Genomic DNA, 23,235 nt, shown 5'->3' with positions numbered 1-23,235 from the left:
ACTGCCTTAAATGGCAGGTGAAACTGCAAGGAGCCAGCTGTGAACGCTGATGGTTTCAGCCTCCTTTTATAGGCTGAGTTCCTGTATCTTGTTGGTTTGCAGAAGTATTGTTGCATCATTCACTTAGACTGAGAAATGCTGTTCTCTCCGGCTCATATTTCTTTGCTATCCTTTTCCATTTATGGGAAATAGAATTTATTCATTTGGAGGGTGATGTTTTTAATAATGCTTCATATTTTTCAAATTGCACTTTCTTTGTGCCTGGGTCCATCACTTTCTTGGTGTAGAAATAGCACTTCTTTGTGTAAGGAATACTGAAGGAGAACAAATATGAGCTGGCAGAGTTCAATCAGTTTCAATACAATGAATTAACAAAGTCATTTTTCAAGCCATACACCATCACAGTCCTGAATATTTCCTTCCCTTCAAGCCACTGCTCTGAAATCAGAAGCAGCAGTACCTGTGCTCTTAAAGTCTCCCAAATACTACAAAGCTACCAGAGCTGCCAGCACAGGGTTCTGTGCAGGACTCATTTCAGTCAGGCTGTTGGCACAGGTACATTGAAGAGCCTCATCAGAGTATGTGCAGGGTCCTGACCAGCCATAAACACTTGGAATGAATGAAGGGCATTATCTCTTCCGAGCCATCAGACACTGACAGGATTGCTGTGAGTGGGGAATGGCTCTTCAGGAAGTTGTATTATCTAATAGCTGGGCTAAGTAGAAGCTGTGAAGTGATGGATTCTAATTTAGTGGCTCTCAGTGACTTTCTTTGCAGCCTTGAGCGAGCTGTGTCATCTCTTTTTCCAATTTCTCAGGCAATAAAATGGGAATGATAATACTGCCCCCGTTCATTATCTCCCTGACTTCATCTCTCAGCGTGGTGTGAGAATGTGATGTTAACAGTGCATGCAAGTGGTAAATATTAGCATCATTATTTATTATTTAGGCTGCAGACCCACCCTAAATACATTTAGGAATGCATAGCTTATCTACTAGAGCACAAATTCAGAGGTAATGAGTAACCACCAGATACAGGGCACACGTCTGGTGACACAGTGTCACAAGCTGTTCAACAGAAAGGAGATCTGCAGTTCTACAGAGCATTCTGAAGCTGTGAAAGATTCTCTAGAAATCAGCAATTTTTTCCAGAAACAAACAGGATGTGGTGTAATGCCTATTTGTATGTTTAAAGACTAATTGGTTTACTCCACTTAGTGAAAGACACTTGAATGGCTGTGTTGGAGCCATCAGTGCATGATGGTGTCAATAATGGAGTGAGCTGTGAGGATGATGCTGTGAGCTGTACTGCTCTGACCTGCTCAGAGTGCAGCAGCACAGGTGTAAGAGAAGGTTAAAATCATCAGAGTGGTGTGGGAATTCTGCTGCCTCTCAGCAGAGGAGAACAGGAATTCTGCTGCCTTTCAGCAGAGAACAGGAATTCTGCTGTCTCTTAGCAGGAATTCTGCTGCCTCTTCTCCAACACCACTTGGACCACAGCTGAGTGTGACACAGGGCATGAGGAGCACATCTCACCTCTGCATGAGGGGACACCAGGGCAGAGTAAAGCCAGAGCATTGCTCAGGAATGTGAAATAAAGACAGGCGTGTTCCATAAGGCACTTCGATTATTTGCTTTTCCTTCTTCTTTCTTTCTTTCTTGTAGTTCAGCACAATAACCCAGCACAAAGCAAATACTTTCCTTTGATGTAGAAATAAGGGGCTACTTAGAAGTTTTTATAATTATTTGTGTCACAGCGATGTGGCCCTGCTATGTAAATCTGATAAATGAACATATCTTTAAATAACACAGAAAATTGTTCAAGAAGACCTGGGCACATTTTGTCCAGATGCTGCAAACACCAGGTCTGGCTTGTTAGATCTGGTAAACCATAAGGAAGGACACTCTTAATTAGCCAGGAGTTACTAATCCTGTATTACAAGTTTTACCCAGTTTAAAGAAACCATTAGGTAATCCATCCAATGCTTTGGGGATCTCTTTGTGCAACAAGGGTGGAGAGCTGGGGTGCAGGGGGCAAAGGGGGATCTGGTTGGAACATGCCAGTAGCAGAACATTGTACCACAGAAGTGGACTTTGTTCAGTTTAATCTGCAATTCCTTTGAGATTTCCCCTTTCCTTTGTGAGCCCTGTTTCAAAGGAAAGCAGGTAACAGGAGCCCTTTTGTGAGAGTCCATGACGGGACATGATGACAATGTCACTGATGAATGCGAGACTGCCCTGGATACGCAGACTTTGGAATGCAAATCCCTACCACACTCATTATGTTCCATTTGGTCTCTCTTCCTTCTGCCTTACACTCTGCCTCATTTAAACATCCTAATCGTATTTCTCTTTTCCTTGCCCAGATTTTATCTTTGCATAGCTCTATTGCTGTCAGGGTCTGCTGCTGACTTGGGCATTGGGCTGAGCTGAGAAAGGGAGGAAGCCTGAGTTTGGCTAAGGCCAAGAACTCTCCCTGATGTTAACATGCACTGTAAACACCAGTCTGGCCTGACTGCAGAACCCTTCCACAGAGACAGTGAACATTAATTTGAGACCAAATAACTGAAATGGTTTTTTGAATTACCTGGGTCATCAAGAAAGAATGAGTGTCTGGAAAAGTACTTAGAGGCTCTGAGGGAAAGTGTGTAAAGTCAGTGCTGGAAAATTTCTCTCAAACTGAAGAATAAAGAAATGTTTCTGGGAAACTATTTTTAGTGAAGTTTGCAACACTCCTACTCATAATGCTGTTTCAAATGGTGACATTGATAAGTTGTGTATAGGGGAGCTGAATAGTTTTGTTCATGTAAATGTCACCTGTAACTTGTGTCTCCTCTTTTCTTTTTTGTATTCTTCCTGTATTGTTGCTCCTGAAACAACGAGGCTTTGGCTGTCCTGAGCCATGTTAGTGACACTGCCACAGTGGATTTGCCATATGTAAAGGAAAGCAAAATCAGATATTCCAAAATTCAGAACAAATAATGCATAAAAATTTATTGGCTGCAGTGAGGTATATGATGAGAGGCATAAGACCAGGAAAAAAGTTGAGAGATTATTCCCCTTAAATTATAGCTAATTTGCAGAGCGATAACTGAATCCCAGATGGATATTCCTGCCCTGGGGAGATGTGCACAATACATCTGCCACTAGCTCAGCCAGTCACTTTAATTCAACAGCTTTTTTCCAGCATTTTGATGACTAAAAGCTCCTTAAACTACCAAAGTCAGCTTTACCCAGCTCTGTGTGGCACTTTGCAGTGTTAGGCTGCAGATTATTTAAGAAGCGCGTTCACTACAGGACCCCTGTTTGACACACGGGACCAGCCCACAGCACAGTGTTCAGAGGGGCTGTGGGAGCTGCTGCTGGGAAAGCTGCTGGTGGGCAGAGCTTTCCTTCAGGCTTGTGGGGGGAGCTCGTTGATGGTGGAGGACACCACCTCCCCGTTCACGCTGTCGTGGACAATCGCTTTGAGCTTTCGGTTGCTCAGCCCAGAGTGTTCTGAAAGAAAGGAAAGTTTAATTAGCTAAGGAGCAATGCTGAGACAAGGTGATGCAGGGAAAGCCTTATTTACAGTCATTTGCCTGCTGCCTCCTCACAAAGTTTTCTCTACATGTTTTCCTTAAAGTCAATATTTGTTACTGCTCTGTGTGAAATGTGCTGCCAGAAAGTCACCCTGGGTCTGGTCCAGGTCAGGGCAAATGAATAACACAGGGAGAGCCCAGCCAATGCAAATCCAGCAGATTATCCTGGATGTCTGCAGGTCATGCCCATGCCAGAATACAAGTTTCCAGACATGCAGATTTTCGGTTTGCTCTCAAGCCCTAACACTGTTTTAGTCACCCAGTGGAGTCTCCTTGCCATATCCCAGGAAAGCTTTAGTCTGGAGCCTGAGCTGTGGCCACTTTGTGACTGACAGGGCTGGGGCTCAGGCACAGCCCAGTGGGCTCTGCAGTGAGCCCTTCACAGCAGCCAGGAACTGCTGGAATGCTTCTCAAAGGCCTGTGTGAGCCTGCTATGCACACCTTCCACACTTCACTCAGGTGAGATTAAAATTGCCCTGAGTAAAATTTGATTGGAAATGACAGTAATTAAGAGTCACTACAGAGAACAAAGTAAGGAACTTTTACCTTTAGTTTCAGATTTTCTTGCTGTCCTGTGAAGATAATGAAATAGAAAATAATGTTACACTAATTTCAAAAAGTTATTTGTCCCCTTCTCACTGTTTCTAATGAGACCTAATCCCACTATGAGATAAAATTAAAAAAAAATGGAAAACGAATGATGCTTCTATACCATGGGAGCTTTCCTTTTGGTAGATACTCCCACTGGAAACATCCCTGGGCACATTCACTACTGCTCCCAGGGACAAGTGCATTGGTTCTTGTGTATTTGGAGTTGCTCAGGTTAATCCCAATTTGGTTTCTGACAAATACCCTCATACCTGGGGCCCCTCTGTCCTGCCTGTCTGAGAGTCGCAGTTCTAAAGGCTGCTGATCTTCCTTTTTTGACTTCATACAAATCAGATGAGAGAATAAAAATGAGGCCAGCATTCTGCTATGCTGAGATGGCCATGCTGTGGGAGTGGAGAATTTTACTCTTTTTTTAATAAAAAGTTATATTAATTTAGGTAATCTAAATTACATGGGTACCAGTGTCTCTGTACTCTAAGTAGCTCCAGCTTTTTATTACGATCCGTCACATTAAAATACCAACCCTTGATGTAGTATGGGACTCACAAGCTTTGATTAAGCATAAACAAACAAACAAATAAATAATCCAAATATGAGGACTCTTCATCTGTTCCAGTCAGAGCAGCTCTGCCTTACCCGTCAGCATTCCCTTCCAGCAGCAGGCGGTATGTGGAAATTTCCTTTTCCAGGCGTGTTTTGATCCCAAGAAGAACTTTATATTGGTTATTTTGCTGCTTCATGTCGTGACGAACCTGGCTCAGCTCCTTCTCACACCTGGAGATGATCTGCTGCATGTTTTGAAGTGCAGCAGCGTAATAATTCCGAGTGTCAGCCAAGGTGTCTTCCAGCATGTGTTTCTGATGGGGCAGATAATACCAAGACCATGATTATTATTTATGTGGTAGATACAACACAGAAATACCAGCAAATTTGGTCTCTAGCTAGAAGATTGCAAAATTAAGGCTGTGGTAATTTGAACACTTATGCATTTGCATAACTATTCTTGTGAAGGCAGCAGAACCACAAAGCTGTGCCGTGTGTGCATGAAAGGCAAAACTGAGTCATTTATCCCTGCCATATCCGTTCTGCTCAAAGCTCTGCTCCTGACACTGCTGTCTGTCCTGTCCATTCTGCATGAGCTGTCCAGAATTGCTCCAAAGTCTCCAGGTCTCTGGGATGTGAGCTTTAACCTATGTAAGGCTGTGTAATATTTGTGAAAGCTCCCCACCAATATTTTTCACACTTTGTGTAATTCATGCCTGATAACAGGGTTTGTAAATATGAACTTTGCATTCTTTGTGTTACTGTCTGTCTTCTGGATACGTTTTGTTTCTAGACTTGGAGTCAGCTATTCCTTCTTCTTCTCCTCATATTTTCTTGTAAGAAGAGACATACATTTTTCACTTCCTGGTGATGGTTGCTGAATCTATTTTGCATATTTTGGCAAAGTCGAGCATGATCTGAATTCCACTTTCCCTCATACTTTAACAATTGCAACAAACTTATGCTAGGCTGTGGATTTAAATGGAGAATAGGTCCATGACAACTTCTGAGAATACATGGAGTGAGTGAGCAGCCCAAGATGTCTGCAGCAGATACCTTACTAATCTGTGCCTGCAGCTCGATGTCCAGGGATTGCAGAGTTCTCCTTAGCTCCTTGATCTCGTTCTCATTGCGCTGGATCTGCTCGGGATTAGGGGTTGCTGCCAGGAACATTGCTGCACTCTGTGGAGCAGAAGCAAGAGAAAAGCTCAGACTCTGGTCAGGCAGGTGCAGCCACAGGGGGCTTGGAAATGAGCAGGGACTAGCTGTTACCTGTTCTTTGTACCAATTGTCCAGGCTTTGACGATTCTTTTCTATTATGGCCTCATAATCTTCTCTTATTTCTGCCAGAATCTTGCCTAAGTCTGCAGGAGGGGCCGCGTTTACTTTTACATTGACTTTGAAGTCTTGTGAGGAGCGATTGGCTTCCATATCCTGTTCATGTGTCAGAGGGAACAAGCAAACTCGTTTATAGAAGTAGAAATTTTCAGAGAGCCACAGAATCCCAGAGAGGTTTTGGGGGTAATTGTTATATATACATTAAGTTAACATTATTTGAAAAATTTATATATTGATAATACTCTGATGTGACTTAAACCAGTGACATAGTTGCTTCTGTGGCAGAACTCATTAAAAAACACTCAAGAAGATCTTTTCATAGAATGCTTCTGGAAGAAATGGACTCAATGAAGAAGCACTGGCATTTTTTATTTATTTATCCATTAGAAACCTAAAACCTTGATGAAAATCTAACAGTAATTTCATGTTTCTTACCCTTTATGTTAATATTTATGGAACTATAACTAAGTTTACAGGAGAGTAATGTAAAAGTTCTATGTAATTGTTAAAGGAATAATTGGATTAAAGCATATAATTACTGTGTAAACAACATAATTATAGGACCAGTTGGGCAGGTAGAGTAACATTCCTTTCGGTGTAGCACAACCTTCTGTGCTTGGTACCATTTTCAAAGCGCCCAGGCAAAGAAGCCTTTTGGGGTATGACATCATGGAATGCAGATCAGCTGGACACAGGGATGGCTCTGCTGGTCCCCTGTGCCCAAGAACTCTCCTGGGCTGGAAGGGGGTCAGCCAAAGGCAGCTGCACCTACCACTGTGCACCCCCTGTGTTTTATTCTCTGCTTTAAAAAACCCACTGACACTGAGCAGGATGTTTGGTCCGGTGTTGGGTAATAACTGCAAACAACACCAGATCAAGCGAAACCAGCGTGTTTCAAGCAGTGGAATTATAAATGTGGGAATAACAGAGAGCACTGAGTATAGCTTTGGAGAATTCAGAGTAGTGTGGCTTTTGAGAATTATCTAATTACTGTGTTTATGATTATGCAAGAATGAGTAATTTTGCCTGACTTCACCAACCATTCTATTTAATTTTGATCCTTCAAGAATCTGAGATCTGTTTTGCTCGGGTCAGCCTGTTATGGGTGACCCTGCTTGAGTTTAGGGGGGTGGATAAGGGGCCCTAAAGAGATCCCTTCCAACCTTCAACCCCTCCATGCTTCTGTGAGTATGGAAATGTTTTATTCAGAAGTGAGGAAAAAGTCTGTGATGACTAAAACCCGGCAGCACTCTGTGTATTTATATCTAAGTCTTTCTGAGAACATTTCTGTCCAATATGTCAGTTATTATTAGCTGTGTGTGACAGATGGGTGGGAGAGACTCCAGCAATCTGTTCTCTCTGAAACCCCAGTGTAATTGGTAAAGCAGACACAGGCTTTTTGCTTCACCTGACTCTCATTGGTGCCTCAGAAACAGGATTAGGTCCTGAATCATCAATCCCACTTACAGATTGCGGGTCTTACTCAGTTAATTACACGGTAGTAAAGATTTGTGCAATAGGATTTTACCAAGTGGAACTTTTTCTACCTCCTCATGATCTTTCCTCCTGAGGATGTGCTCTTCTCTCAAGCTTTCAATTTCCATTTCCAGATCTGTGGTAATAATGGTCATGCCGTCGAGCTCCTTCCGCAGGTTCTCCACATCCAGCTGCACTCCCTGCCTGCGACACTTCTCGGCTTCGTATCTTTGTGAGGAAAGAGAAGACACAACGTGCGTGTTGAGAACTGCCCGACTCAGGCTCTTGTATAAGGAGAAATAGACTTGCTCAGTCTATATAGGGAACTAGAGAGGACAAACAACCGAAGAAACCAATTCTGTTTCTAACATATGTTATTTAAATATTTTTGGGTAGTCTTAACAATGAGTTTTATTAGTTTGGTATTTCACTTTCCTCTCTCTCTCTCATAACTTCTTCTCTATGGTAGGAAATAAAATTTCTTTTTTGCACCTCCCTTTTTGCATGTTAGCATTCATCCAGTTGTGGAAGCTTTGAGAATACAATTCTCTGAAAACACTATCAGCAAGCACTGATTGCTTTAGTTTTTCCAAAATGGTAACCTCTGAGTCCTTCAGAAAAACAAGAAAAATGTGATGGAAGCCAGTTACTAACATTCCTCTCTAACCTCTTGCAGTGTCTGTAGTGAGCCAAAGGAAGGGAGATGCTGCTGTGTCTTCCCTTGGGCATGGGAAGCAATTTCACACCTCAGCATCTCTCCCTTTACTCTGTGTTTTGTGGGCTCTATTGGTGCTTCTCCATTCACCCAATGAATTCAGTCTGAGTCCTATCCCTCAAAGTAGTTCCACTGGTTCCTTTTGTGACACCACTAACTGATAATGAAAGCCTGGCAGTGCTCAGGGTATCTGAGTTTGTCACAATATTACCAAAAGCTGAGATATTTTTTATAGCTGATCACCAACTGCTAGAAATAAGAAAAATCTTTCTAAGAAGTCTTACTTACAGAAGTGTCAAATCCTTTCCTTTGGAAAGACCTGCCTGGAAGTGTTCTGTACACACATTTTGTCTTTTTAGTTGATCTGAGAACTCTCTTCAAATGTACTGAAAATCAGACTGTGCTGGGAGCCAGTGATGCACCAGCTCAGTTACTGTACTCAACTCACAGGACTCCAAAGCAGAAGCCACACGAGGACAGGTGTTCCCTGCAGAGCTGGACAGAAGAGGTGATAAGTCCAGGAAATAGATTTGGGCTGGACTGGGAAGTGCAGTGCTTAGAGGGGATAATTTGTAATCCTAGATGACAGTTTTAAGTGCCTTTTGTCACAAGTATCAAGTGCCTGCTGTCAAACCTGCTCGTCAGGACCTGCACTAAGTATCATAAACAGGGTGACTCAAGGTTCTGCAGCAATCATTTGTAGGTTTTACATGCTTTTCAGTTTTCTTCCCCTGTTCTATATTGTTTTTATTCATCCAGTATCAACAGAAAACCTCAGTGAAATCGCTTCCCTGTTGGATTAGCAAGAAGAAGTAATGTTTAGTTTAATCCTCTTTCAAATCTAATGAGGAAACCAAAGAAGAGCTTACTTGAGCCTGAAGTCTTCAGTTGCCATGTTAGCGTTATCAATTTGTAAAATGATGCTGGCATTGGTGATCTTGCTATCCTCAATCTGGAAAACAGAGAATCCAACAGGAGAGTTGGTGTTGCCATGGGATGACAAAAAATAATCTGTGCTGGTTTAGCCTCTTTGCTGCTCAAAGGAAACATCTAAATAGTGGAATTCTCATGCTAAGGAGACCATAGGAATAAAAGTGTTTCAGTTTCCTTATTCACCTAGGTGTTTTGCAATTTTTCTCTGTAATCTTACTTTACTCTTTTTCTTACTTTTTTTGAGGGAATGAACCAGGAGGCATCATCTTATTCCTGACCAGGTAGAGGATATTAATTTCATTACACAAGCTTCATGGTCTATTACAGAGTAACAGTCACTGCTTTCCTCTGGTTTTGAGACTGGATTCTGATCCTGTTCAGTATTGCTGACAAAGCTGCCTTGGGCATCTTTAGGGCAAATTTCAGTAAGAACCATAAAAGCTGTATCTGAGTACAATCTAAATACGGGAGTTAATGTTATGCTGAAAAGTAGCCTGTGCATGAACACCCTGCTGAGGTGGTGATGATGGCAGCCACTCACTGGCAGGACCCTCAACTCACCACAGGCTTCAGCCTGGAGTTGCATGCACAATACCACTGGCACCTGGTTGTTGTGGTCCATTCAGTTATGCACCTATAGCTGCTCTGAATCGACCAGCAGCATGCAGTGATTGATTCGGGTGTCTGATTTTGCTTTGGGATTTGAAAATTGCACTAAAAGGTGCAGGATGAAACATGATCTCATTTCTTTGGTGCACTCAGCACTCACTGGAAAGGCTCATGTGTCCCTGATAACATGGAATAGCTTTTAACTATAGATCTGAAAAAGTTCAGTATTCCATGCCAAATCTTTGAGAGAACTCCAGCAGGAACTCACACATAACTATCATGAAATCATAAATGCAGCGCATTGTGTCCTTTTCTAACACAGAGGAAAGAGAAGAGTGGTTGCCATCCCACCAGCTACCTTTCCTCAGCATCCACAGAGCAAACCAAGGGGCTCTGTGGCCGTACAGAAGTCATTTACAGAGCTCTCAACACCTTGGAGCAAATTTCCCACACCTCAATGAATCACAAAGAAACAAGGAAATGACAAAATTCTCCTCAAGTGTCAAAGGTTCACCTCTGTAGTGAAGAAGAAGGTGCTATGGAATGTTTAACTAATCTGCTCACAGACTGTGCATTGCTGCGCAATTATCTGCACCTCGGATACTGCCCTGGGACACCAGCAAGGCCAGCTCAAGAACTATAACAATGCCCTGAATGCATGGCTGCGTGGAATTTGGTGACAAAGAAGAGGCAATTCTTGAATCCAGCCTTGAAAACAACATGAGTTCCTCAGCTTTGTGTCGTGTACAGAATTGCTGTGTGACTCTGTGCAACCCGAGCACTGGTCAGTGCTTTGCCCACTGCTGTGTGGCCCCAGTGGCTCTGCAGCCAGCAGGAGGTCTCACAGGTGCCAGTTATCTCTTAACAGTCACATGGAATTCCTTACTGCATCCATCAGGAACATGGCTGTGTCTCTACTACCAGTCTGCAAACTATCAGCTTCATTAAGAACTCACAAGTTATTGTATAGGAAATACACTCCAATTCCTTCTCAAAACAGGGATTTCCCAAGAAGGCTTCTGGCACTGACTTTACCTCTCATGTCTCCTGTCCTTTGTCCCATCTCCTGGAATGCTCTGTAGATCGCTTTGCTTATTTAGCAGCACAAGGTACTTGAATGAGACAGTTACCTGAAGAACAGGTGCTATTTCATCGGGTATCTGGGCTAGGATGGAGTTGGGCTGGAGCAAGGCTTTTCCCAAAACTTGTTGCTCCATCAGGCATTAATCCTGAATTCAGGTGTCCAGGAGAGTGTGGTTAAAAATGTAGAACCCAAATGATTATATGGCTCCAAGTTCAGACAGGCAGCATATCATAGACATTCTGGATTATTGGATATAGGACCCTAAATTTAGTCTAAATTTTATTTCAGGTGCTAAATTAGTTTCACCCTTTAAATTAACATTTAATTAATTTAATTATGGTTAATAATTAGATGCTATATTTTCACTTGTTTTACTGGCAGACATACTGCTAATTGCAATATTTTATAGAGAAAGTAAAAATTCTGGGTTTAATCACTGAATTGTCACCTGTAAATGATCCTTTCCTGGCCTTTCATTTCACATCCAGGACAGCCACCAGCCTCCAGGTGTCTGTGGCCAGGGAGAGCTGTTTAAGGGGTGACTGTTAAAAATAAATGCTTTGGGTACAACCTACTCAAAAGTGAGGGCTTCACCCCAATCAACATCATGGTTTTATGCTTACTGTCTTCCTAAATCTTTCTGATTTACTAATTCCAAATCAACCTGAACGCTTAAGTTTTTATTTCTCTTTCTGTTAAAAAGGAAAGTGCCCAAGTGCCAGCTCTGGGGATGGTGACCTTTCTTTATCCTTAAAACAGAAATGGGTGATGACAGTTCTGGCTCTCCATACACAGGCTGTGGTCCGAGCACCTCACCTCCTGCCTGGAGGCAACACTTTTAGCTGTGAGCATGGAGTTTGATTAAGTCCCTGGCCCCAATCAGCAAAGACATGAATTAATACAATTTCCAAACCTTTTTTAAAAGAATTTCTCAGGATCTTGAGAATGCCAAGTAATTGTATTATAAAAAGTGGAGGGCAAACGGCAACATCGCTTTTGGAAGAGCTTTGGGTTTTGCCCCATATGGGTATGTAAAGTTAATTACACTGATTAGTCACACAGATGGTTACAGTGCTAAGGATGTTCATTATGAATACAGATTAATATTATGCTTAAATTTGAAGACACGTGAGTTTGGGAGATTGAAAGAGTTACTGTTGAGCATTAATATTAACTACTGGCAGGAACCAGAAATTCTCCTTTTAATTATAGTGAAAACATCCACAAGGAATTTGTCACTGCTATTTTCTTAATTACAATGAAGTATTTTTCCATCTGATTACATAAGCTCATTGGTCCCAAAACTCCTGTAGTTTCATTGTCTGCTACCGCAGGAATCAAAGAGCTGGAATGCCCCAGTCTGTCTGGAGACAGCGGCAGGAGAGGGGCAGGCTCTGCACTCCTCCTGCTTTGTAATTTGCTCAAGACCTGTGCAGTCAAAAAGACCAAGTTCTGCCAGCAGCAGTTACTCAAACCCCAGTTTCAGTACAGAAAGGAACACTTGGCAGCACAGCCAGTCTCTGCAGAATCCCCCTCGCCCCCTTCCAGCCTTTCTTGTGCCCATTCTCCTCCTTGTGAACACAAAGAATGTCCTGGAACTGCCTTCCTGAGGATTTCTAACATTTCAAAGGTTTTATTTAACTTCTTTAAAGGAAAGCCATCAGCATAAAGGAGAACCCCAGTTCCTTAGAAGAGCACAGAATGACACAGTCCCAGCTCTGACTTACCTGTCTTTGCATGTCAGTGACGTTTTGCTCGTACTGGTTGAAGTCATGCCTCTTTCCATGAGACTTTGTCCTGTGCCACTCTAGGATGCAGCTCTCCAGCTGAGCGTTGGCTGCTTCTAAGGCACGGACCTTGTCCAGGTAGGCAGCCAAGCGCTCATTCAGGTTCTGCATAGTCTGTTTCTCATTCCCACCCAGGAAGATGCTTTCCCCATAGTGCTCGCCGAAGCCTCCCCAGGATGCCCCTCCTGCAGCCAGCCAGAAGGGTCTGGCAGAGGAGAAGGAGGGATGTGTGCTGCTGGCACCACCATCTGCACTTGATGCTCTGTAAGAAGTTCCTTGCTGGGCCAAACCACACCCTGTACTACCCCTGAGGGACCCAGAAAAAAACTGGAAAGGGCCTTGGCTGGTGCTCATGCTTAGCTCTGTGTGAATCGAACCCCAGGTTTGGCTGCCTAGCACTGAGCAGCCTCTTCGCCTTCCCTGAGCAGCTTTATGCCTTTTCCTGTGGGAGTTTCCCTTCGATGAATGACTACAGCAACAAGATTGTGTCATCACGAAACGTGCTTCCTTCCTCTTGGTCAATTCTGAAGCATTTATGAGCCTGCATGCTGTTGTTATTTGGAATCAGCTACATACCAGGTTGCTTTCCTTTCGCTTGTTTGGGTTTTTTTTTCTTTTTCTTTTCATATGATAATAGTGAGGTGTGGCCAAAATCCGTAGGTGTGGAACAGGATCAGCTCTGCCTCAGACTTCTCTCTAACCCTGTAGTTAGTATGTTCTGTTTTCCTGCTCATGAAGGGAATAAATGGGAAGCTGGGGCAGGGATGGGGCTGTGCAGATACGTTCTGTGGTAATTCTCAGGCTGTAGAATTAGCAGTCCTTGGATCCTCAAACCTGTGGATTCTCAAGTGCAGTGTGTCCTATCAGCTGTCAAACATCTTAGTGACCAAACAGCTTCAACCTGTGGGAGATGTGAGGCTTTCATGAAGTCATCCAGCTTCCAAACCGAAAAAACCTCCAGTCCAGAGTCAGTAATGCCCAGCTATTTCCTTCAGCTGCCCCTTTCCAGGGGAAATACATGAGAACTAGATACTTTAATACTGATTTTCTCATTATTTGAGGTGCAGTCATGTTTCAGTGGTCTTGTCTCAATAGGCAGCAGTGCAAAGGTTTCTTGCTGTTCCCAGCATTAATACTATTTAGATATTTATCTTAGCTTTAGAACATATTTATACTATGAGTTTGTAGCAGCACTCAAAAGATTCAAATGATTATTTAAAGCTACCAGCCCTAAAAACTGACCTGGCAATCATGCAGGAGTAGTCTTTCTCAAAAGTTTCAGTAACTTTCTGCCAAAGTGTATCATCCAACAGGGAAAGGTGCAGTGTGGCTGTGGCAGATTGTCCTATTCCTCATGCTGGTAAGGGGCACAGACTGGGGAGTGGTCTTGTGGCAACTGCTGGGTGTAGTGGGTTTGCCTTGTCTTGTTCTAGTCCATGACTGAGGGATGAGATGGAGGAGGAAGATTTGGGAAGAGGCATGAAGCTGTGTGGGCACAGGCTCTCACAGAAATGCTGCAGCTATTTCCTTATCTAGGTGAAGGCTAAACCCCTTCCCCAGGGTCTGCCCTGGCCCTGCTGCTCATCCTGACTGCTGAGGTCAGGGAGACCGCATGGAGCAGAGTTAAACTGTCCTGGGAGAAACAGGAGGGGATGTGTTTTTCCCTGTTTGTTTCACTTGGAAGGCTGCAGCAATAAGGAATTGTTGCGCTCCAGCTTCCCTGGTACCTCTCGGCCTCATTCCTGTCGGAGCAGGATTCGAGCTCCTCCTTGTGGCTCGGGCTTGGCTCTGCTCGGCACCTGCTCCTTTCCTTTTCCCCAGCTCCCTGTACATTGAGCACACGCTCCTATTCCTTCGTCAGACACTTCCTTCTGTAGAAATCCTGTCATTTCTAACTATTTGGGGAAAGAAATCACTGAAGATCTGGTTTTCCAGTGAGCACAAGGTTTGGCTCTCCCCAAATATTCTGGTTACTGCTACTGTCCACAGCTGCAGTCTGGGGTCAGCCCTGCTGCTGGGAAGGGGGATGAGCTTGAAGCATCAGACAAAAACTGAGGCCCTAACTTGAAAGAAACCTCAAATTTTAATAGCACTGATGACATCCTGCAGATCTCACCAGAAATCAATTTCAGATTGAATTTTCAGTTTAGCAAGCTGGTGTCTGTGACCTATCACACCGAGATGGAATTACACAGGGATGTACAGAATAGAATGTGAAATAAAATGAATCCTCTGTTTCACCTGAAATTACTCCATGGCATTCCCACACTGCCTGGCAGTGAGGCTGGCAATGTGGGAGACTACAGAGCTTCAGTCCTGAGAATATAATGGAATTAGCACATCATGAAAACCAGATTTGTATTTTCTCTTGCAATTAATTCAAAGTACAGGTGATCTGGGACATGGGAAGTGCTTCCCCTGAGGCTCAGCCTTTCCAAACTGGAAAAGATGCCAAAATTTTGATCCACACATGCTGAGGATCGATGAAAAAGACCAAACAACTTAACTTCAAAATCTGACATGACTCTTTGTCTGGTTGCAGTGCTGAATTTGTGTTTACTCACCTCTTTAATCCAGAACAGAGAATGGAAGTGACAGCCGGAGTAAGGAAATAAACTGTTGTCAGCAGGTGGCACCCTTGGATGGGGCCTGCTCTGCTCCCTAGGAGATTGTGCTGCTCTGCATCCCGGCTTGCTTCATCTGGGAATTGTGGGTGTTTTACTGAATTGGAACACGGGAAGCAAACTGAGCTGAATTTCAAGGCTGCAGATTAAATACAGGCAGAATATTTTGACATTGACCTGTACATTGTACAGGTCAATGTCCTGCAATAATCACTGATTGATTCAACTCCTCCATCTGGAATACAAATGGATGGAGAGCTGCCTGAGGCTGTAGGAATTCCCTCTCTTGCTGTGTGAGTGATACAAGCAATAGTCTCCTAGGTTTTGGATCAGGAAAAATATCATTTACACAATTCAGTTTTCCTCTCTAGTGGATTGTGATGTCACTTTGCTGCAATTTGCCAGAACCTGTTCTGAACTCCTTCCAGTGGGAATGCCAGAAGGATGTGCATTTCTTACCAGCAGCACCCATGATCTCATGGCCAAACTGGTGATGCCAGCAGTGTATATTTCTTTTTCTTAAATGTCAGAAAATAGAAGACATAAAAATAGTGTCTCTAAGGAGCTGGGAAGGAAAATAAAATATGTAATTCTAGAAATTACATCATTTTTTGCAGGTACTATAATGTGGATTGAATGTCCAGTGATGGGGCTAAGGATGCCTTTTTCAAACATGTTTATGTGAGCAAAGTACAGCACTTAGGTAACTGCTTTGTGTGCTTCTGGGATTCACCAGGCTCTTAAAGTTTTATCAGCATCTCTTCAGTTCCACTGGTGGGGGATTTGTAGCTGGGAGAAGGTGGTGTGGCTAAAACCACAGGCACAGCAGTGACATGGGTGGAGGATGTTCCTCCTGATGGATGAAAACCAAAACAGCTGCAGCAAACTCTGAGCAATTTGTTTCATGTGGACTGTGCCTGCTGCTTCCTTAGGAGCCGAGGGAATTTGCCTTGGTGCTGCAGGCAGTGTAGGAACACAAATATATCCAGTTTTTTTCAGAGATGCATTTTATTTGAGCATAAATTGTAGCCCTGTTGTGCCCTTGGGATTGAGAACAAAGATCTTAAGGATTTTTTAAGCTATCTTCTCTGTTTTTAACTGATACCAGCTCTAGATGGCTGGCAGCATTTAATGACACTTTATCTGTCCATTCATCACCATCTTTATTATTATTTTTAAGGTTATTATTGTTATTGCTGTTGTTATTCCCCGAGTATCCCCTGGCTGGCTTCCAGCAGCCCATGCTGGGAGGGTCTGTGGGCTGTGTGTGGCACAATGGCTTCAAAAAACACCATTAGACTGGATTCATTTGCAGAAGCAGAACAGAAACTTTATTGTTAGGACACAATAGGGCACCAGCAGAAAACACGCTTTGGCATCTCTGACCCAGTGAGCCAATGCTGGTGTACAAAGGCAGAGCAGATCTAAGGAAAGACATTCTTGGATACATTCTTGTGCTTTGGGGAAGTGAAAGGTTCTTTATCTCAGCATTAGCCAGTGTGAGGCTGCACTGGGTCCACGTGGAGGTTTGGTATTTCTTTACTGGTATCTCCTGTCACGGGTAGAAATGGATTTTCCATCATCATCTATGCCAGAGCGACGTCCTGCACTGCTCCCAAATCCTGTTGTAGGGGGAATAAAAAAATTAAATAGGGAACAAAAACACCACTAAGGCACTGCCAACACCCTGAGGAGCTGAACCATGAGCCTGTGTTTGTTTCCTCACAAGATCTTTCACATATCAAAGGCAGAATTGCCTTTACATCTTATTTACTTTCCCTCCTGGTCCTCATCCAGAAAACCTTAGGAGTGCACATCAGATATGGATTTGGAAGCATCTTGAATGTTACATGAATCAGCAGAGGAATGAATCTTTGGGAGATTTAGAATCCCATGAGCAGTTAATGCAATCATTTTGGAAATCTACTGGTTTCAAAAATGCACATAAAATAAAGTATTATATTTTTGTCTCTACATGATACAGAACATGCTTATTGTAGGGAGAATGGAATCTGTGGTAATAAGAAGAAATCCAAAGCTAAAAGGTTTATTTATTCCTATTTTGCATGTTCATTTCAGCCCCTCCTTAAATAAAAGTGTTTCTTACCATCCTTGGGGTTCAGTCCTGACAACCTGTAGAAAAGAAGGATTGGATTAATGACCATTCCTGACCTTGTCCCCTGAAACCATTGAACCATTTAGGAATTTGTGTGGATAGCCAGGATTTCACAGAGCTGCTCTCAATGGCTGGTTCTGAGGTGTGCTGTTACTAGAGGTGGTGTTAAGGTGCTTTCAGCTTTGAAATCCACCCCTATGTACTTGAAAGGGAATGGGAACAGTGGTCAGACCAGTTCCTTGTCCTGAGGTGTCTCCTTATACTGCTCCTCTCCTCAAAATGCCTCTTCTAGAAACTATGTAAGGAGCTGATTCCTCCTCAGAAATGAAAAGTAATTCCATGTATAAATCAGATATGAGAAATGAACATGAAAATGCAGATTTTACTGAAGTAAGCTGGAGTCTGTTCCAGGTCCTTTTCTTGCTGGGGATACTGCTGTGTGAGGATGAGTATTTATTTTTACCTCTGTGCACAAATTGAGACAACCAAGAGCTAATACTGGGAACAGGTTTTTATAGGTTGTCTCAGCCTAAAGGCTCTAATTCCAGTGCAACCAGAGGATTGAGACATATATATGGGGCCCGGTGCCTTTTGTAATTCATTATGGTCAAAATGGTGGCATTTTTATTTTCAAATCCTCCACACAGCCGATGTGCAGATTGAGCTTAAGCTATGGCAGTACCAGGGACTTTGCCAGTGCTCCAAAGGCTGCGTGTGCAGGGAGCGTGGCCGAGCACTCCAGAGTCAGCCTGGCCGCCCCAGCCCCGGCTGCACAGAGTGTGTCGTTACCCTTATCTGCTCATCAGGACCGGGACAGAGTGACATACTGTGCGTCCTGGCCCTCCAGCAGATGGCGGTACGTGGCGATCTCCTGCTCCAGGCGACTCTTGATGTCCATGAGCATTTTGTACTCCTGGTTCTGGCGCTCCATGTCGCAGCGCAGCTCGCTCAGCTGCTCCTCCACGCTGGTGATGAGAGCCTGGATCTGAGCCAGCTGCGCGCAGTATCGGCCTTCCGTGTCCCGCAGGTTGGCCTCCAGTCCGGCTTTCTAAAGTGCAGAAATGGCAGAACAGGTTAGAAGGAAGTTTGTCCCATGGAGGGGGAGTCGAGGAGAGGGAGAAAGGGGACAGTGTGAGGCAGTGCCTCGTGGTGTCGGGGCAGCTCCGTACCATGCTGAGCTGAGACTGGAGCTCGATCTCCAGGCTCTGCAGGTTGCGGCGCAGTTCCGTGATCTCTGACTTGCTGGTCTGTATCTGCTGGGTGTGGGTGGCAACTTCACGGTTCAGCTCCTCAGTCTGAAAGGAAAAATAATGTAAAATCACATACAAGTGTATTAAAAAATCAATCATTTTGAGAAAGGGTGGTAGGGACCTGCCAGGGTGGTAGTGCTGAGGGAGTGCACTGCTGTGCTGTTTATGGGTGTGACCGTACCTGAGTGAAGAACCAGGCCTCAGCATCCTTACGGTTCTTCTCAGCCAGAGCTTCATACTGCTCCCTCATCTCAGCAAGAGCTCTGGTCAGGTCAATGCCAGGAGCTGCATCCATTTCCACATTGACTGTTCCACTCAGCTGGTTCGAGTACTCTTTCATTTCCTGCATGGGCAGCAGACAGAGGACACAAAAAGATCAGGCTCTCTCCTCTCACACTGCTCCTGCCCCCAGCAATCCCTGCTGTGGTACACAGTACCTGTGCTATCAAGTATCACAGATGGAACACACAAAAAACATTTATCACATTTGCTTTCTCATTGCAACAGCTCCATCTCTGTGTACTCACACAGGACACATGTACCTACATGTAATTTACATGTATGTTTCATTGACAAGAGATAAATTCCAAAGGGGAGTGATCTCCCTGCACTGCCAGGACTCTCACCTCTTCATGGTTCTTCTTCAGATAAGCCAGCTCCTCTTTCAGTGTCTCAATCTGCATCTCCAGGTCAGCTCTGGACAGGGTCAGCTCGTCCAGGACCCGGCGCAGGCCGTTGATGTCGGACTCCACGCTCTGGCGCAGGAACAGCTCGTTCTCATACCTGCAGTTCAGAAAAGAAACAAGCACTGGAACATCTCCGAGTTTGTATTCAGTAGAGCTATAAAATGATCACATACAGGAGGAACAGTGGACTGTAGATGAAAACATACAGATTTAGAAGTGTAAAAGCAATAAAGACCTTTTTTCCCCAATGTGCAGCTATGGCATAAGGAAGCACAGACAATGCCGTATGATTTTGTTCCTGAGGAGGACATGACATTTCACCTTGCAGAACTTAATACTGATTATCAACATCACTAGAAACATTGTCACACAGGACAGAAGTTTTGCAGTGTCCTCCCAGATTTGCGTAGGAAAGCACAGGTGGGGCAGGGCTGCCTGGGATACAGGAGAGAAAATAGAAAGCTGCAGGTGCATTGCTGCAGGGAAGGCAGCTGTACATGGACCTTTATCATCTGATGTACTGCTGAGCCTGGGAGCTGGAAAAACCCCACCTTACTCTAAATTTCAGACTCCAGCAGAGAAATGCTGAAGCCCCATAGCAATCTCTTCCTGCCACTCAGTTCCTTCTAAGTGAAAATCCCACCTATTCCTGCCTTCTTTCCCCTATGATTCAGGCTACTGAAAATATTTGAGTATCACAAGAAAATGAAGACATGGGCTATAAGTGATCATGCAAACAGCTCAGTGATCTGAATGCTGTGTTCTGTCAGGCTTATACTCTGAATTGGTCCTTTATCAATGAATTCTGCTTGCCAGGATGTTTTGTATCTGAAGTTACTAAAGAAAAACTGCTTTGAGAGTGTGAAGACAAGTAGAATGAGGACAAATGAGCTCCAGGTGAACTTACTTCAGTCTGAAGTCATCAGCAGCCAGCCTGGCATTGTCAATCTCCAAAATGACCCGGGAATTGTCAATGGTAGCAGCAAGGATCTGCAATTAAGAAACGTGGAGAAAAGTTCCTGTGAATAATGGTAAAATATCTGGTCCACATTCCATGAGCAAACCAGAGGGCTGTGATACTCTGTGCAACAGATTAGAACCATAACAGGGAAATGTGTTTGTACAACATCTGATCTTATCTGTAGCCAGGTGAATTATCTTTCCAGCCTTTGAGGCCTACCTGTCACATTCTTTACTATTTGATTCCTGACAAAATCTATCGATCATTCTAAACACATTTTGCTAACTTTTACTGCAATCATTTTAATTTCAACAAACATCACATTGTCAGGATAAGATATTTGGTGTTTAAATTGAGACGAGGCTACTCTATTCTGCTAGAATGCTCAGGACCTCAATGTATCTACTTCTTTTGTAATTATTTTAAAGACATGGAACATGCAGTTCCATAATTCTCTTACCTTCTGATAACTCATCTACATATGAATGTCATACCTTGTCTCGGAGATCTTCAATTATCCTGTAATAGTTGCTGTAGTCACGGGCGGGGCTGGTGGGAGCCTGTTTCTGGTACCAGTCTCGGATTTTCACTTCTAAATCAGAATTGGCCTCTTCCAGGGCTCGTACTTTGTCCAGGTACGAAGCCAGCCGGTCATTCAGGTTCTGCATGGTTATCTTCTCATTGCCAGACAGGAGGCCATCGCCGCCACCAAAGCCACCACCAAAGTCAAATCCTCCACCAAAGCCAGCGCCCCCTCCAAAGCCGGAGCCCCCTCCAAAGCCACAGACTGCCCCCCCTCCAAAGCTTCCTCCATAGCCCCCCCCAAAGCCGTAGCCTCCTCCTGAAGAGGAGACGTACCTGGCTGAGGAGATGGAGACACCGCGGCCGCCGGAGCCACCATGGATGCTCGGGGCCCGGCAGACGCCTCCACCGCGCACCGAGGACAGGCGGCAGCTGCTGCCCCCAGCGCCCCAAAGCCACCCCCGTAGGTGGAGGAAGAGCTCATGTAGGAAGTGGCCATGGCTGAAGCAAGAGAAGGAGCAAAGGTCAGTTATGCAGCCTTGCAAGAGAAGACAGCTTGTGCCTTCACTGCCCTGGTGCCTCTTTTATATCCTCATGATTGGGTGTTGGGAGACAAACCCCACTGCAGCCCTCCCTCCAAAATTCCTCCTCCCTAGAGGTGAGGCCAACTGTGATGACATTCCTGACAAGCAGCGCTGGCAGCACATCGCAGGGGCTTGGGCTTGGGGTTTCTTTTTTTAATTAAACAAAAGGTATGAATCAGATGATATTTTTTCTTCAGGCTATAGTTCTGAAACTTGGAGTTTACTTCTCTGACATTTAAGAATGGAAAAACAAAGTGAGTTCAGCCCCACCCACTTGCCTATTTACAATGCTCTCCATGGCTACCTTCAGAAAATCACTTTTTCTAAAAATGAGGCTTAAGTAAAATTCTCCTTTTGTTAAAAAAATGTACAATCATCTCTTCATCTCACCATTATTCCTTCCTTTCTATCTGCATTTTTTTCCCTTTAAAATTTTGGAATTGAATTAGAAATGTTTTTATTCTTGATTTATTTGTTGGAAGTAATATTTAGATTTTGGAATCTGAATTTTTGTTACAAAAAGCATCGATTCCTGGCACTGTGTGAGGAACAATCAGCATCCATCAGTGTGCAAGGGAGAGTGGAAACAGTAAATTTATTAATCATTGTGAAATAGTCCAGAAAGGTAACACAGATTGAAACAACTCGATTAAAAGAGTAAATGTGGGAGGACTAAGATTTTGTTACTTTGGAAAATGTAAAGAGAATGGGTTTAAGATAACACAGTTCTGATAGCAATACATGTGTTTAATGCCAGTGTGGCACGAGGAAATGGAGTAGTGCTTGAAAATAAGGCTTGAGGAACACTCAGAGGAGGCACCTTAAGCCTTCATTTAAAGCAGGAATCTGAAACAGAAATACATTACTGAGCTAATAAATTGCCAGTGAAATTCAGGAATTCAGTCCTGCAGCCCTGCTTGCCCTGCAGGGAAGGCAGATTTGGGCAGTGTGTGAGCTGCCCCTGTGCCCTGCTGGGGACAGGCTGTGGGAAGTGTGGAGTTTGCAGAGCACCCCATTCTCTGCACAACACAGGGACCTCAAATTAAGCTTAAAGAAGAAAACTTATACCCTTGCTAAAAACTTCATAAGAAGAGCATTGTTTTTAGCACAGTTTTTGGCAGTACAAAAACTGAGCTTAGAACTCAGGATGGGGATTTCGGATAAGCCAAGGTTCACAGGAGTTGCTGGACTAAACCAAGGGGGTTTCTGATATTTCCAGCTGAGATGTTAATGCAGGCACGGGGAATACACAGCGTTTTCACTCGGAGATGAGCACTTAGGAGGGAAGAAATGGCAGAGTCCAGCTGTGATGTGCCCCCACAGGCTGGCGCTGGGCACAGCCACTCGCTCCAGGCTGAGCAGAGCACACGGGTGGGTGTTCACTGCTTTGGAAACATGTTTCAAACTGAACCTGGCCCTTTGCCATAGCCCTTCAGTTTTGCTGCTGGGCAGATTAATGGTTTGTGTACCTTGCCAGATCCCTGTGTCTCCAAGGGTTGGTGGCTCATGAAACAAGTTTAGACAAGCCCTCCTGAAGATAAAAAATTGTCTTAAAGATTCATGTGATCAATGGCCCGAAATGTGTGCACTGCCAGGGGCTGTTCAACCGAGAGAGCCCACAATAAGCAAATCATATTCCATTAAAAAAACCCAAGCAACAGAACACCACCAAATTTAGTAGGAAACTTTGGGGAGTTTTCATTGAGTCTTCTTTCACTCAGGTGTGATAACTCCTTTGGAAGGTCAATGGTGAAACACACTTTGCTGCTTTCTAACATGCCCCAGGCGTCACGCTGGATCCATATCAGATGAACACTT

At 44.0% G+C, this 23,235-nt stretch overlaps 2 protein-coding genes across 3 annotated transcripts; both read right to left on the bottom strand.

The window, feature by feature from the left end:
- Window positions 1–3,393: 3,393 nt before the first annotated feature.
- LOC115913906 (keratin, type I cytoskeletal 23-like) lies at window positions 3,394–13,166 on the bottom strand. 2 transcript variants are annotated; one of them, XM_030966200.1, is made up of 8 exons: window positions 12,615–13,166; window positions 9,131–9,213; window positions 7,618–7,774; window positions 6,005–6,166; window positions 5,789–5,914; window positions 4,826–5,046; window positions 4,127–4,152; window positions 3,394–3,497 (listed from the first exon to the last, which is right to left on the bottom strand). In XM_030966200.1, the coding sequence occupies exons 1-8, from the start codon at window positions 13,164–13,166 to the stop codon at window positions 3,394–3,396; spliced, it is 1,431 nt and encodes a 476-aa protein (XP_030822060.1). The 2 variants fall into 2 exon arrangements, with proteins under 2 accessions (XP_030822060.1, XP_030822061.1); XM_030966201.1 differs by having other exon boundaries at window positions 4,121–4,152; window positions 12,615–13,028.
- A 3,449-nt stretch (window positions 13,167–16,615) lies between these two features.
- LOC115913910 (keratin, type I cytoskeletal 15-like) lies at window positions 16,616–21,422 on the bottom strand. Its single transcript, XM_030966206.1, is given in 9 exon segments — window positions 16,616–16,920; window positions 17,406–17,431; window positions 18,242–18,462; window positions 18,584–18,709; window positions 18,846–19,007; window positions 19,291–19,447; window positions 20,258–20,340; window positions 20,806–21,276; window positions 21,279–21,422. Coding segments are annotated over 9 exon segments (1,383 nt in total). The 5' UTR covers window positions 21,333–21,422; the 3' UTR covers window positions 16,616–16,837.
- Between the last annotated feature and the right edge of the window lie 1,813 nt (window positions 21,423–23,235).

Source organism: Camarhynchus parvulus, chromosome 27 (assembly GCF_901933205.1).
Source record: "Camarhynchus parvulus chromosome 27, STF_HiC, whole genome shotgun sequence".
NCBI lineage: Eukaryota > Metazoa > Chordata > Aves > Passeriformes > Thraupidae > Camarhynchus > Camarhynchus parvulus.
The sequence above is the reverse complement of the archived record's forward strand: the minus strand, read 5'-3'. Positions and strand labels throughout refer to the sequence as shown.